Source organism: Zymoseptoria tritici, chromosome 9, assembly GCF_000219625.1.
Source record: "Zymoseptoria tritici IPO323 chromosome 9, whole genome shotgun sequence".
In the NCBI taxonomy this organism is placed as follows: domain Eukaryota; kingdom Fungi; phylum Ascomycota; class Dothideomycetes; order Mycosphaerellales; family Mycosphaerellaceae; genus Zymoseptoria; species Zymoseptoria tritici.
Genome location: NC_018210.1, coordinates 527,033 through 542,248, shown reverse-complemented (window position 1 = coordinate 542,248; position 15,216 = coordinate 527,033). Strand labels below are relative to the sequence as shown.

At 53.7% G+C, this 15,216-nt stretch overlaps 4 protein-coding genes across 4 annotated transcripts; all 4 read left to right on the top strand.

The window, feature by feature from the left end:
• Nucleotides 1–162: 162 nt before the first annotated feature.
• Nucleotides 163–6,687, top strand: MgAtr7 (ATP-binding cassette multidrug transporter; the record flags this gene model as incomplete). Its single annotated transcript, XM_003849741.1, has 20 exons — nt 163–526; nt 586–971; nt 1,040–1,839; nt 1,891–2,095; nt 2,143–2,178; nt 2,243–2,311; nt 2,367–2,431; nt 2,494–2,653; nt 2,700–3,043; nt 3,102–3,345; nt 3,398–3,479; nt 3,529–3,719; nt 3,769–3,915; nt 3,970–4,145; nt 4,214–4,571; nt 4,627–4,939; nt 4,995–5,087; nt 5,152–5,672; nt 5,730–6,193; nt 6,270–6,687. 20 exons carry the CDS (start codon nt 163–165, stop codon nt 6,685–6,687), a joined length of 5,436 nt encoding a protein of 1,811 aa, XP_003849789.1.
• A 2,926-nt stretch (nt 6,688–9,613) lies between these two features.
• Nucleotides 9,614–10,762, top strand: MYCGRDRAFT_24569 (uncharacterized protein; the record flags this gene model as incomplete). Its single annotated transcript, XM_003849742.1, has 1 exon — nt 9,614–10,762. A coding segment is annotated over one exon (1,149 nt), but the record flags the coding sequence as incomplete, so codon positions are not given.
• A 1,727-nt stretch (nt 10,763–12,489) lies between these two features.
• MYCGRDRAFT_75366 (uncharacterized protein) lies at nt 12,490–13,952 on the top strand (the record flags this gene model as incomplete). Its single annotated transcript, XM_003849743.1, has 3 exons — nt 12,490–12,754; nt 12,806–13,014; nt 13,085–13,952. 3 exons carry the CDS (start codon nt 12,494–12,496, stop codon nt 13,950–13,952), a joined length of 1,338 nt encoding a protein of 445 aa, XP_003849791.1.
• Nucleotides 13,953–14,596: 644 nt separating this feature from the next.
• Nucleotides 14,597–15,103, top strand: MYCGRDRAFT_95596 (uncharacterized protein; the record flags this gene model as incomplete). Its single annotated transcript, XM_003849744.1, has 1 exon — nt 14,597–15,103. The coding sequence occupies one exon, from the start codon at nt 14,597–14,599 to the stop codon at nt 15,101–15,103; it is 507 nt and encodes a 168-aa protein (XP_003849792.1).
• Between the last annotated feature and the right edge of the window lie 113 nt (nt 15,104–15,216).

The window sequence follows — 15,216 nt, the reverse complement described above, 5'->3', positions numbered from 1 at the left end:
CAGCACGGGAGGCCTGATGCGAACCGGCGACGAATCTCCGCCTGATATTTCATCTTCGACGGAAATGCTCGTCTCCCGCTGTACCCAGTGACGGTCCTTTTCTCTTTTTTGTACGCACGAACTCGCCGTCACGCTTGTTGATCACGGATCGTCCACGACAACATGAACGCCTCGAATTCATCTCTCATAGCGAGTGACCCGGATGGAATCTGTGAGAAAATTCTGGATGTGATTCTGGAGTATGCTCTGCACAAGTTCGGAGACACGAAGCAAAAACTGGCCCTCGGTCGACCCAAGTTTCTGGAAACCATTGCTGGCTTTGTGGTGCAGGGCAGGTGCATTCAAATGTGCCTACCCGCTTTTCCATTCAAGTCGTCCAACAAAATCGACAAGGTTCTGGGAACGCTCCCAGATAAGGCCGAAGAGCTGGCATTAGGTCGCCTGAATACCATGTGCGCGAAGGTGCAGGCGATCCACGCTCCAGGGGCCGCCCTCACCATCATATCGGATGGGCTGGTGTACAACGGTGTGTCTGACCTTCCAACGTAAAGAATTCCTCTCTCGGACTAGCTGATGGCATGATAGACCTGTTGAGCATCTCCGACAAAGATACATGGGCATACGGCGAGGCCCTTCGCTCAATGGCAATTGCCCACGAGTTCCAGCACATCAGGTTTGCGAGAATTCGAGACTTGATCAAGTTTCCAGGCTCAGAGGTCTTGAACGAGATTACCTATGTTGCAAGTGCCACCAACTTCCGACGCAGTCTCCTGAACGAGTTCGGCAAAGATGACATCGACATCGACCACGAGATAGCCACCTCGGAAGATACAAAGATGACATATCTTGGCTATCGCAGATTTCTCGAGTCTGACTTGAAGCACATTTTCCCACTCGGCAGCGACAGATCAGCGAACAGCTACAAGAGGAATGTGAAGTTTTTGGCCAAGGAAATGATAATCAGAGGATATGTGGGTGCCTCCAGAGATCCCATTCTCCCGTGCAATCTTCGCCCACGTTGCTGATCTGTTCTAAACAGGCCTTTGCCGGTGCTGTCAGGGCGGCTTTCCCAGAGCACCTGCGTCTTTCCATTCATCAGTCCACGGGCGAGCACAAAATCTCCATAAGTCTGCTCCACACCAAGACAGGCTTTACTACACCTTGGCACTGTAGTGTGGCCCGACTAGCAGACGGCACATGGGTGAGCGCACAGAAAGCGGACTTCGAATTGCAGGACACCATGAGAATGATATGCGAAAATGGAAGACCGAGCTACTTCCAAGAAGAGGAAGCAAGTGAGCAGCATTTCGTGCCGACCCAAGCATTTGGACTTGGAGGCGCAAAAATGGATGGCAGCCACTCGCTGGGAAGTGCCACTGAGCTATCGCTATACGCGAATGAGACGCTCTCGCAAAGCACGAGCGAGTTCGACTTTGCCACATTGAAAGAACAGGTGGTCGTCGCAAACACTCATGCTGTCGGTCCCACGACCGAACAGCTCATCAACACATTCTTGCGGCATGACTACCCGCCGTTGGATCCGAAATCCGATTCTTTCGAAGCCAGGTCATGGTTGAAGAACTTTGAGGGTCTCATCGAGGCTAATCGAGCATCGAATTCGAAACAAATCGTCGGTGTCAGCTACCGAGACCTCTCAGTCGAGGCATTCTGGCAGCCAAGCGATTATCAAAAGACTTTCTGGAACCAGCCTATCGCCATAATCGATACCATCGCCCAGAAACTGACCGCAAGCCGCAATGTCAAGAGATCTATCCTTAAAAAGTGCGATGGCTTGATCAGACATGGAGAGATGCTCCTTGTGTTAGGACAGCCGGGCAGGTAAGTGGTCACCCTCTGGCAGTATGCAATACGTCAAGCTAACGGGTCCAGTGGGTGTTCCACTCTGCTCAAGTCGATTGCCGGAGAATTGGATCAGCTTCGACTCGGGAACACAACTTATATGAACTACCAAGGCGTACCCGGTCACGTTATGCACAAGGAGTTCAGAGGAGAGGCGGTTTATCAAGCCGAGACAGATGTCCATTTCCACCAATTGACTGTCAAAGAGACCCTGGAATTTGCAGCGCGAGCAAGGGCATGTAGAATTATGAAGGCATCGTGTTCGTTGCTGACCGGCGGTAGGCTCCATGCGAATCAATTCCGGGCGTCAACCGAGACGTGGGTTCCACTGCTTTCCCTCTACATCGACTGATACCGGCCTCAGCGTACTGACACCATCCAGACTTACGTGACGCACGTTCGAGACGCATATATAGCCATGTTTGGCTTGCGGCACATTGCTGACACTAAGGTGCATACATCCCGCCAATCAAAGTTGACAACCGAAGCTGACATTGCGGTGCAAGGTGGGAAACGCATTCTTGCGCGGTGTGTCGGGCGGCGAAGTAAAGCGTGTCAGTATCGCAGAAGCGTCAGTATTGCGAGATTCCCTTCCATCCCATCCATACGCCATCTGACTGCTTCCTCCCACAGAGCCGTTGCACGTAGTGCGATTCAGTGCTGGGACAACAGCACCCGCGGCTTAGACAGCGCCGCCGCTCTTGACTTTGTCCAAACTCTCCGAACCTCGGCGGACATTGCAGGAACGACAATTGCCGTCACGCTCTATCAAGCCCCACAATCGGTTTACAATGTGGGTACGGCTTCCAGATCTTGCGGCAGTATACTTACAAATCAAGCTCTTCGACAAAGTCTCCGTCCTGTATGAGGGGCGCCAGATATTCTTCGGTCCCGCAAGCGAAGCGAAGGAGTATTTCATAGACCTTGGGTTCGAGCCCAAACCACGACAGACCACCGCAGATTTCCTTACTTCTGTCACGAGCCCTGCAGAGCGACGCATCCGGAAGGACTTCGTTGGCCGAATCCCAGCGACGCCAGACGACTTCTTCGTTGTCTGGCAGAAGAGCCAGCAGTTTAAGCATTTACAGGACGACATTGACAAGTTCAACGAGTCGAACCCAATCGGTGGCCCGTCACTCGAGGAGTTTCGAAACGCACGTAGATCGTTGCAAGAAAAGTCACAGTATGGCGATGTCGATCCTATTCAAGTTCTGTGGTGGCTGATACTGAAACACATACAGACGCTCTCGATCGCCCTTCACCCTGTCGCTCCCGTCTCAGATTGACCTGTGCGTCTGGCGAGGCTTCCAGAGACTGAAGCGCGACATGGGCATACTCATCTCGAGCATCATCTTCAACTCGATCCTGTCCATCGTCATCGGCAGTGTTTTCTACGGCCTTCCAAATGACAACGCCGCTCTTTACAGCCGCGGGGTACTATTGTACTTCTCCATCATGTTGGCTGCATTTGCAAGTGCTCTGGAGGTACTTTTTGTCCCCTTTTTGATGCAGAAAATCGCCCTGACGCTACGAGCAGATCTTGGTGCTGTACGCGCAGCGGCCCATCGTGGAGAAACAAGCCAGATACGCTTTTTGTCACCCTTTCGCGGAAGCAATCGGTAAGAACATTTGAGACATCAAGTCCCAGCACATACTGAGGCTGCCCAGCTTCGATGCTCTGCGACCTACCCAACAAGATTACGACCGCTATTGGCTCCAGCCTTCCACTTTACTTCATGACCCATCTGAGACGTACGCCTGGACATTTCTTTGTCTTCTTGGTGTTCACATTTGCATGCACACTCACAATGTCGATGTATTTTCGTTGCATTGCCGCTCTTTCCCGGACTTTGGCTCAGGTACGGATTTCTCTCCTTGCAGCATCTACGCATCTCACTGACTTGGCAGGCCATGGCTCCCGCGTCGGTGTTTAGCCTTGCGTTGGTGATTTATACTGGCTTTGCAATTCCTACGAGGTACATGAGACCGTGGCTTCGTTGGCTCAACTACTTGAATCCGGTTGGATACGCTTTCGAATCACTGATGATCAACGAGGTTCGGACACCGCGCGGAATTACAATGTCGCTGAGAAGCTGACTGTGTTTGTAGTTCCACGATCGCAGCATCCCCTGCTCCGAGTATGTTCCCCATGGAGAAGCGTATAATGATATTCAAGCAAGAGAGAGGATCTGTGCAACTTCTGGCAGCACAGCAGGAGCGGAAGCCATTGACGGAGACGTCTACTTAGCTGTGAATTTTGGCTATCATGCAAGCCATCTATGGAGGTATGCAGAATATGGCTCGATCGGGAGTGGCTCGTGGCATGTTGTTGTCAGCTGATTCTGGGCCTTAGAAATCTTGGTATCATGCTGGCCCTGATGATACTGGGTTGCTCCATCTACCTCCTTGCCACGGAGTACGTCACCGAACAGAAACCAAAAGGCGAGACTCTCCTCTTCCAGCGAGGTGGCATCCCCCGTAATCGGCCGCAGGACGAAGAATCTGTTGGTAATGGAAATATCGAAACGACAAGCGTCCTTATGGCTGAACCGACTTGCAAAGGCCGCGTAGATGTTACCTTTCGCCCCGAGCAGGAGTCGGTCTTCCATTGGGATGATGTCAGCTTCGACATTGGGACCAAAGGCAGTTCAAAGCGAATACTGCAAGGTGTTGACGGATGGATCAGACCTGGAACTTTGACTGCTCTAATGGTGCGGATCGCATGCCTCTTTGTGCGTTTCGAATTGCTGACAACATTTCCTGAAGGGTGTCTCTGGCGCTGGCAAAACGACACTTCTGGATGTGCTGGCAGATCGTGTGAGTGTTGGCGTAGTCAGCGGCAATATGCTCGTCGACGGCCTTCCTCGTGGGCCCGACTTCCGAAGACAGACCGGCTACGCTCAGCAGCAAGACCTCCACCTGGCATCATCCACAGTCCGGGAAGCTTTGAACTTCAGCGCTCTACTGCGACAGCCACGCACCGTTCCGAACGACGAGAAGATCGCGTACGTCGAAGAAGTCATTGCAATTCTGGATATGGAGGCGTACTCCGACGCCGTGGTTGGTGTGCCAGGTGAAGGTAAGTAAGGTGAATCGAAGAGTCGATGTGTTTGTGCTAATTTTGCTCTGGTCAGGCTTGAACGTTGAGCAACGAAAACGCCTCACAATTGCGGTCGAGCTTGTGGCCAAGCCAGCGGTGTTGCTCTTCTTGGATGAGCCTACATCGGGTGAGTCAAGTAAATACCGCGAATCGTCTGCGTGGCGGGGTGCTTACTTTGAGGCGTATTGCAGGTCTGGACAGTCAAACCGCGTGGTCTATTTGCTCCCTGCTCAGGAAGTTGGCCGACAACGGGCAAGCCATCCTATGCACCATCCATCAACCATCAGCTCCGTTGTTGGGTTTGTTTGATCGCCTCTTGTACCTCGCCATGGGTGGCAGGACAGTCTATTTTGGAGCATTGGGCGCCTCGTGCAGCGCAGTCATAGACTACTTTCAGGACAAAGGCGCCAGACCGTGTGGTGGTGATGAGAACCCAGCCGAGTGGATTCTGGACGTGACGAATACACCACGAAACATCGACGGCACCGCTTGGGCCGACGTGTGGGATACATCAGAGGAGCGACAAGCCGTCAAAGCAGAGCTGGCAAGAATGAAGCCATCAATTACATCGCCAATCACGGCAATCGACGCTGACCGGCCGTACGCCGCCGCCTTTGGCACGCAACTCGGGCACTTACTCCGGCGTGGTTTCAGCCACTACTGGAGAACGCCATCGTATCTGTGGTCCAAAGTTGCGCTCTGCGTTTTCAGCGCAAGTCTACCCGTCCGTTATCTTTCTTTCCTGACGGGGTGACTGACATTTCTCTAGGCGTTGTTCATCGGCGTTTCGTTTTGGAAGATGCCCAATTCCATACAGGGCACTCAGAACCAGCTTTTTGCCGTTTTCCTCCTGCTGACCATCTTCACCAATTTCTGCCAACAGATGATGCCCCACGCCATTACTCGCCGCGAGCTCGCGGAGGCTCGAGAACTGCCCTCCAAAGTGTACTCATGGCAGACTTTCATCTTATCCGATATCGTCGTCGAAGTCCCATGGAACTCTCTCATGGCTGTGCTGGTCTTCGCCTGCTGGTATTACCCGATTGGTTTACAACAAAACGCCATTGATGCCGGTCAGACAGGCGAAAGAGCGATTCTTATGTTCCTCTTCATCCTGGCGTTCTTCAATTTTGCCGGCACCTTTACAAGCATGGCAGTTGCATTGATGAGCACTGCTGAAAGCGCTGGTAATATCACCAACCTGCTGTTTTCGCTCTCACTGATATTCTGCGGGTACGTCTGTCCACACTACTATCCTCCATCCGTCCTGTACGGTCACAGTCATGCTGACACTCCTCACCGTTTGCAGTGTTCTGGCAACGCCTCAAGCCCTTCCTGGCTTCTGGATATTCATGTACCGGATCTCGCCCCTTACCTACCTTGTTTCTGGCGTCCTCTCGGTGGGCCTCGCCAATACACGGATCCATTGCCTCGACGAAGAGCTTCTCCACTTCTCGGCTCCTCCGTCGACGAATTGCTCCACATATCTGGCACCTTATATCCAGTTGGAGGGTGGCTATCTCCAAGAAGTCCCAGATTCGAATCCCGCCCAGTGCGTCTTTTGCACGGGCAGCCAGACAAACATCTTTTTGAAGAGCGTGAGCGCACAGTATGGCGATCGATGGCGGAATCTGGGCATCGTTTGGGCCTACGTTGCGTTCAATCTCGTGGCGACTGTCATCTTTTATTGGTTGGCCAGGGTGCCTAAGAAAAGTAGATCGAAGTGATTGTGGAGCACTGAGGCAATTGAAATATGTACATATTCACGTAGCTTGAAGACGCTAGAAGCCGATTTTCTAAGCTTCCGTTGCACGCAACCATCACGATCGATAAGCCGGCAATTCCTGAGGATGCGCTTGCAATTCCTGAGGATAGTTCGACCACCCAGTGTTGCCTTGTCTGGACGGCAATTCCTGAGGACCGTTTGACCACCCAGCATTTCCTTGTGTGGCGTGGGGATCGAAATGCTTCTCCGCACGACTCTGCGTGTAATATCCATCATCAAATGTGAATACTGGTGCAGGAGCCGGCGCCGCCGTCGCCTTGCGACTGCGGTGTTTGAATACCAGGAATGCAATCACGGAAAGAAGCAAGGCTCCTCCGATGCCTGCACCGATGCCCGCACCGATTGCCGTGCCATTCGTTCCTCCGCCGCCTCCACCACCTCCTCCATCTCCTCCCGCGGGTGCTGGGCTGGACCCGACTGCGCTTGTAGATGATGCAGGAACGGGACTGGTTGTGACGTCCGAGAGTATCGTGGTGGATGAAATTGTCGTGGTGGAAGGGACTGTCGTGGTGGACGGGACTGTCGTGGTGGACGAGACTGCTGTGTTTGAGACCGCTGCGTTTGGGGCTGCTGCACTCGGAACTGCTGCACTCGGAACTGCTGCGACTGGGATCGCTGCGACTGGGACCGCTGCGACTGGAGCTGCTGCGGGCGAGACTGCTGCAATCGAAGATGTCGATTGTAGTGACGACGTCGACGAGATTGGCAATGATATATTGAAATATTCCGACGTCATGCCTCCCTCCACGCCATTTTCATTGATGCCGGTGGTGCCCATGAAGAAGACTCCCGGCACTAAAGAAGGGTTGCCCAAGCTTGTGACCGTCCAGCTGAAGGAGTTGAAGCCATAGTTCGTAGCTACGCCGTTGGTCAGATGAGCCGGAAAGACGCTGAGGGAGGGTTGCTGTACCTTCCTTGATGGACCCGAGACGGGAACTTCCAACGCCCGGATCGTTATACCAGAGGTCAAGAGGATGCGGCTCTCTGGACGTAGAGGTCCACTGCACGAGTTTCGTCGAACCAAATTCCCATACAACGTTTGTGGTCAGGTCCTGGCTGCCACTCGATGCTGGCGGCGATTTGAATGAATCACAGAGGACGTCCTGGAAGAAAGTCGTAAGAACAAGCAGTTTGAAAATCATGTTTTCTTTGACCACACGGTCGGATGACCTTAGGATCCCGCAAAGCAAAGAGAAAGGGAGATACAGTGAAGGTTTGACAGTGTAGAGCAGACTCAATCGATGAGGCGGATGCGTTCTCGTCCATGTCTGAGAATACTTGCTGCGCCGCTCACGCTTTGCATGAACTGCCGCGTGATGGGATCTTCAGAGCGTCTACTCGAACGTCCGATTGGACTGCATTGGACAGGACAGAGGCCAGTCGATATGCACATAACCGCCGTGCAGGGGCAGTCGTCTGCTTCGTTCACGGGCATCTCCGGCGACAACGATGTCCTGGTCCAGTATTCCAGCGTATGAGGCAAGTCGTTCGAATCCCAGCAAGAACGATCGTCTCTTGCGCTGCAGGCTTCTTCGATGCAGCACTCGATATCGATCGCTTTCCTACGAACGGTGTGAAGATCGCCCTCCAGCGGCGGATGTAGCTTTTCGAAGGCCATCCATGGGAAGTCGCCTACGCTGGTCCTTAAACAGCATCGCATCATTCGATCCCTGCGTGTTGGTGTCTTCAACAGCACCGTAGCGCCTGCAGCGTAATGGCACGCATCGTGGCGAGACCCATGTGTTTGCTGCCTTGCAGGGCTGGCGGGCGCCACGTTGTGGTAATAATAGCCTGATGCTGAAAGGTGGGCTGATATTGCGTCCAAGTATGATCGGGTGGAAATGATCACGGCCTGGATTGCACGCAGAGGCCGTCCAGGCTCGACAGGTCGTTGCACGCCGTCTCAGGCCGATGTGACGAGATCAATAGGCTGTGCCAACGCTGCATTTGCGAGGTGTAGTTCGACGGGGGATCGGTAGCGCACGGGGGGGGGGCGCTCGGGTTTGGGGCTAGCGCACATACATGGGATGGGGAGAGTCTTTTCGAGCGAGTACAGTAGGATGTCATTTGTCTTGTTTCTGATCTCCATGGCGGGCTGTTTCGAAAATATCTAGGGTTGAACTCGCAGTCCATCTTGGCTTTGGTGCCTCCTGGCATTCTTCCCAATACGTGGAAAGCTGCTGCGCAAGACTTGTGATACGCGCTGTCTTGGAGCAGGGTTTCTTCCTTGTTGGCGCTCGTGAAGACCATGGGCTGCCCGTGACGAATCCCGGGGTTTGCCCGTAGCCACGTCGATTGGCGCTGTCACCCCTGCTTCTGTTCGATACACACAGACACCAGCATCCGACAAGAGTGTCTGTGATAATAATAACAAGACAAGCAGGGAGCTGGCGTCAATTCAATGGAAGGCTGCCCGAATCTCGATGGTTCGCATGAAGAAAAACACCGGGCCGTGGTTTCTGCCAGCTTGTCTTCTGAACCGCAAGCGCCGTTGACTGTGCCTCATGAATAGACGCCCCTGTCTGTTTAGTGCTTCGAACCCATGATCCTGGCCCCCACGATGGTTTCCGCTGTGTCCGCTACCCTAATACTGATCCCCCCAGGCATCCGCCGGACTTTCCATTCAATCTTCTGCCACAAAAGGGAATCGAAAAATCACCGAGTTTGCATGAGCTGTCTAAGATATGCTCGATGCCGATGGTCTGCTTCGGTCCATACCACGGATGGAGCTCCCTTTACTGCGCCGCCAGCTCTTACGCCCCGGCGTTGCAATCATATCCACGCTTTTACTGCTGTTGATATGGCAGAATCAGCAGTTCGTACATCACATCAAGTCCTGGACGATCCGACCGAACCGTGTGCCACTATGCCGACAACTTCCCGGAGCCGACGACGTCCTGGTGGTCATGAAGACCGGCGCCAGCGAAGTCGAAAGCAAACTCGCGGTCCATCTACGGACCACTCTCACGTGTTATCCAAACCACGTAATCTTCGCGGACGTAGAGGAGGATCTTCCCAGTGGTGAGCACCTGTACGACGCATTCCAGTATACGACACCATCATTGCGGGAAACACATTCAGAGTTTGCGCTGTGGCGCAAACTGCATGCGGAAGGACGGGCTGGTCTATTGCCTTCCGAGCTGAGCGGTCCGGAGAGTCGACAACGGCTCGAAGACGTTCGCAAGAAGATTCCTGGATGGCAGCTCGACAAATGGAAGTTCCTCCCCATGGCGAATCAGACCATCCACATGTATCCGGACAAGCGCTGGTACGTCTTCGTGGAAGCAGACACCTATCTCCTCTGGTCGAGTCTGCTGGTGGACCTCGCTGCACGACCGTGGACAGACGATTTGTACGTCGGTTCAGAGGTCATCATTGAAGATCTGGCTTTCGCGCATGGAGGCAGCGGCTTCTTACTTTCCAGGTCAGCTCTCGAGAAGTTTGCCAAAACTTTCAATAGCGATCAAAGTCATTGGGAGTCTGTCAATGAGAAGTTATGGGTCGGCGACCACATTTTTGCTGTCGCTTTGCAGGAAGCTGGTGTTCATTTGCAGAATGGATTCCCTACGTGGCAGGGCGATCCACTCAGCTTTCTGGACCTGCGGCCGGACGGAGGACTCTGGTGCTCTACTGCGGTCACATCTCACCATCAAACTCCTGCGGAGATCGAAGACATCTGGAACCTCGAACAGACGATCATTTCGGGACGAGCGAAAGGCAGAACGAAGAGGGAGTCTCAGGTGCTTCGACATCGAGACATTTTCGAGCAATACGTTCTGCCCCGAATTCAGGAGTCTCGCACTGCTTGGAATAATCAGCCTACAGTGGCCGGACGCGAGGACAGATCAGAGACTGTCGAAGTCTCGTCTCTGCTCGAATGCGAGGGCATGTGCGAGCGGGACAAGACTTGCCTGCAGTTTGCCGTGCACGACAATAAGGAGTGCAAGACAACCTCGAAGGTTGTGCTGGGAGAAGAGGCCGAAGGGTTCGAATCGGGATGGATGCTTGGACGCATCATGGAGAATATAGAAAAGACCGACGTATGTCAGCCTTGACGGCGCAGAAAGCTCGCGGTGCTTCGCTCCCTCGGAAAGATTCCTTTTGAATGTCCCGTGAGCGCTGGCGAAGCTCGTCAGCGCAGGTTAAACAAACGATCAATAATGAAGTGCCGAGAGGCTTGACCAAGTGCAGGCGCACATCCGCAGCAAATTTAGCGTCTGAGGTCATCTGCTTTGCAAATCTCGTTTGACCTTCCCGTCCGAACCGCTTCTGGTCATGTTGCACATTTGGCGTGGCCAGCAGCTGCGAGCTTTCGGGTTGCGGACCACTGGAAAAGAGTTTGACGGCAAGCTGATCCATGACATGTGGGAGTTGGCATCGCGCGAAGCTTGTGTTGGTGGACCCGTTGGCTACGAGGCCTCGTCGACAGACAGTTGTGCCTCCGTCCACTGCAGGGATGCCAGCATCGAAATCGCCGAGCTCGTAAGCGAGGGTCCCTCACATCTCCACTATCTCAGACTTCAATAACGTCCAACAAGGTCAGAATGCCAGATGCGGTCGATGCAGTCATGCAGACATGACAAGTACTAAAGAAACTTGGGAAGTGATGTTCTGCGTAAGACCATCATGTGTGTTGAGGCCTGAGGCAAGAAAAGCTTAGTCATGCCTGCCATCTTCCAACGCAACATCGGGTGCTTCCTTTCTCTTCCTTTCCTGTTTCCATACGCCAGTCGATCAGCGAAACATAGGGGCCTCCAATGCTCAACTGCAGCGTTGTCACTTCTTGCGCGTCCCTTCACTCGCCCGGTCTCGTTGCTCCTTTGCTGCTCTCGTTGAAATACACGCTGTCGGCTTTGGCTCACCGCAAGCACTCCTGCTCATCAGTATTGCAGAAAGCCGATGAAACGTCGTCCGGAAAGTGTTCCGTCTTCATGGACCTGTTTGACAGACCTTTACCGACATGGAGCACTGTGACTGCCGGTGTTGCTTTCTATTTGCATCCGCAGTTGGACAAGGTTACAGCCGGACACCCATGACCCGGTCTCGAATACCCGCGAAATGAAAGCCGGACATGGATCATGTGGAACACGAAATGTCGCCCACGTGTGGTCAATCAGACCAATTACCCTAAAAACAGAGCTCATCGGTGGTGTGCACTGACTTTATTTCCGAAAAGTAAACCACTATCACCATGGCGAGCATGGAAACCCTTATGCCGGAAGATTCTGAGACGACGAAATGCTTTGCGAACATCAGATAGACAGGGCTTGCCGCTGACATGATTAGATTCAGACAAGGCTTCCTGCTCATTGGTGTTCCCATCCGCTGTCTGGCCGAGCGGGCCCGACGAATCCAAAAGCAATACGAAAGATTCATGAAGCGAGTGCAAGTGCAATACCAGCTCGCACCTCGAGGCGAACACTGTACTACTGCTGCCACTCTTGTGAAATTCTGCTCTTCTGTATCACCATGCCTCTTCCGTGGTGTGAAGCGTGCTACAATTGTTCTCCGGCATTGCGATCGCTCTGCTGGGATTCTCCAAGCATACTTTGGCTAGCCAGGATATAGCCTGACCATCTCATCGACATGTCCTCTAGAGATTACGACCTCCCTGCAAGGTCTAATTGGGCATGGTCGCCGGATGCTGACAACTTGCTCCTCGATTCTGGCAATCCGATCATGCACTCACCTACAACCAGCATCTCAACCCGATCGATCTGGGCTCACGAGGAGTCGTGCTGCCAAACATGACGACCACCCTGTCTTACACTCTCACGAGGTTCAGCTTTCTTTTCACCGGCCTCATTATCATTGTTCTCTGTTATTTTGGATACGAAAATGTTGCAGCCACGGTGGGAGATCCCTCGCCGCTGGCGAAGATCGCGCACACGAGCAATACACAGACACACAGAGTACAGTCGGAGAGAGTACAGATGGACAGAGTAACGCCAGAGCCGGTACAGATCAAGCACAGTCTCCTTGATGACACTATGAATGCAACACTGGGGGTCCGTATTCGCCACTGTTCACATTCGCGACCTGAGCTGACTTCTGAAAAGTTTGAGAAGATCTTCATCATCAATCTGGCGACCCGGACAGACCGCAGAGATGCCTTCACTCTCGCTGCTGCTTTCGTCGGACTGCAAGTCGAGGCCGTTGATGCTGCCACTAAAGTTGACGACAAGGCATGGCCTCCGGGTCCCGAGGAGTACCGTCCAAACCCCGGCGGAGCAGGCGCTTGGAGGTCTCATATGAATGTTTTAAGAGAGTATGTCAAAAATACAACGCACCTCATTGCGGCCCATCCGCCTGCGAGATCTCAGCTAATACAATAGCAGCATCGTGGACAAAGGTATCTCCTCGGCAATCATCATGGAAGACGACGTGGACTGGGACATCCGCGTCAAATCCCAAATGCGCACCTACGCCAGAGCCTCAAGACTCCTCATGCAACCTCTTGAGGGTACAACAGACGAATTCCTCGACCCCACCTACCCTCATCCCAGCCCTGGAAATGAAGAAACCAAAAACTTCCACCTCGACGAAGAAACCGTCAGCGAACCCACCTCCTCCCCCTACGGCGACCTCCAATACTGGGACGTCCTCTGGCTCGGCCACTGCGGCGTGCGCTTCCCCTGGAAAGACGACAAATCCGTCCCTCTCGGTCGCGTCGTCATCCCCAACGACCCCACCGTCCCGGCGAAAAAGCACATCGACGTCGAATTCGGCAGCCGCCAATACGTCGACGAGTACCCCGAACATACCCGCGTCGTCTCCCGCGCCCACACGCCGACCTGCACCGTCGCTTACGCGGTATCTCAAGCCGGCGCACGCCGCATCCTCTGGGAAATGGGACTAAAAGCCATGCGAGGACCGTACGACTTGCAGCTCCGCGAAGCGTGCGCTGGGCATGGAGGGAGGAGTCAATTGTTGTGTTTTACGTCGCAGCCGCAAATCTTCGGGACGCATCGTCCCGCCGGCGACACGTCGAGGTGGAGCAATATTTCACCCCAGTCGGATCTTCCAACGGAGGAGGTCAAGGATCCGTATACGACGAATGTGAGGTGGTCGACGCAGAGTAATTTTGGGAAGTTGGTTAATGGGGAGACGGATTTTGTGGAGTATCCTAAGCCGGCGAAGAAGCCGGAGAAGAAGCCGGAGGAGAAGCCGGAGGAGAAGAAGGGGGAGAAGAAGGAGGGTCAGTGAGAGAGGCGGCGGGATGGGAGAGGAACGGCGCTGGGAAACTTTGAATGGTGTTTCGATTTTCTTTCTTCCATGTATACTTGCCGCCGTGGATATGGTAACGGTGTTTGCTTTCAACTTTTCGACTTTCTTCACACGCAGACAGGATTTTGCCCGCCGATACCTGGACTCAGTGCGTAAGCTATGCTGAAAGTTTTCAGCTCACGTATTGAAGTGAGGTAAAAGTGAGCTTGGGAGTCAACCATTCCTGCGGCAAGCCATACCCAAGAACACAGGTAGGAAGTGAGCAGGAAGGGAGCACTTCTCATCTCACTCTTTCTTGCTGATAACACTTAGCGACTTCCCTACCCATCTCTCCCATTGAACCCAACTGGAATCCACCTAGTTCACCGCACAAAAAGTCCAACTCAGCAAGCACCATATCAACATCATCCAATCCTCACCAGCATCAACATCATTCCACCCAATCTTCAACCTTTGAATCATTCACACGACCCAACCTCGGTGCCTTCACTGCCGGTTCATCAACTCACCAATTCATTAACCCACCTCTCTGAGACATCAACTCACCACCACTCACCCATCACCCACCACCACCAAACCCACCACCCCTCCCATCCGTAACCCTGGACTCCGCCCCCGCTATCATGAAATCCGTCGCCGAGAGCTTATTAGGCATGCTCCTCACCGCCGTCGGCTCCATGACAGGCATGCTCCTCGTTTTCGCTATCGAAAGACATCGACCGAAGAAACCTTTACCGGTGGATGAGGAGGTCGGTGTTCCCGAAACAGCACCAATCGAGGCAGAAGGGGAGGGTCAGGTGAAAGATGATGGGAAGCACGAGGCCGAACAGGCAGCAGATGAAGAGGGAGTAGGGCGGGAGGGAGGCAATAAGAAGGATGGTGATGCAGAGAACAAGGTAGAGGGGGAGGAGAAGCCGCCAAGGTGGTGGGAAGTCGGATGGTTGGGATGGCTGGCACGGAAGATGCGGAGGTCTGAGGGGGAGGTGGAGGGACCGAAGCATGTTGTTCAAGTGGATGCGAGGGAAGTGGAGGGATTGGTAGAGGGGGTGGAGCATGTAGAGGGGGGAGGGGTGGTGGTGGAGAAGCCGGTGGAGGCGAGGGTTAAGCGGGAGAAGGGATGGAGGTGGTGAGGGCGGCCGGTGCGTCTACGAGGCTTGCACGAGGATGTGAGTGATTGATGAGGGAGATGAGCAGGGTGGGTGATGGAGGCGAGGAGTGGTGAGATATCGGACCGAGCTGGCGT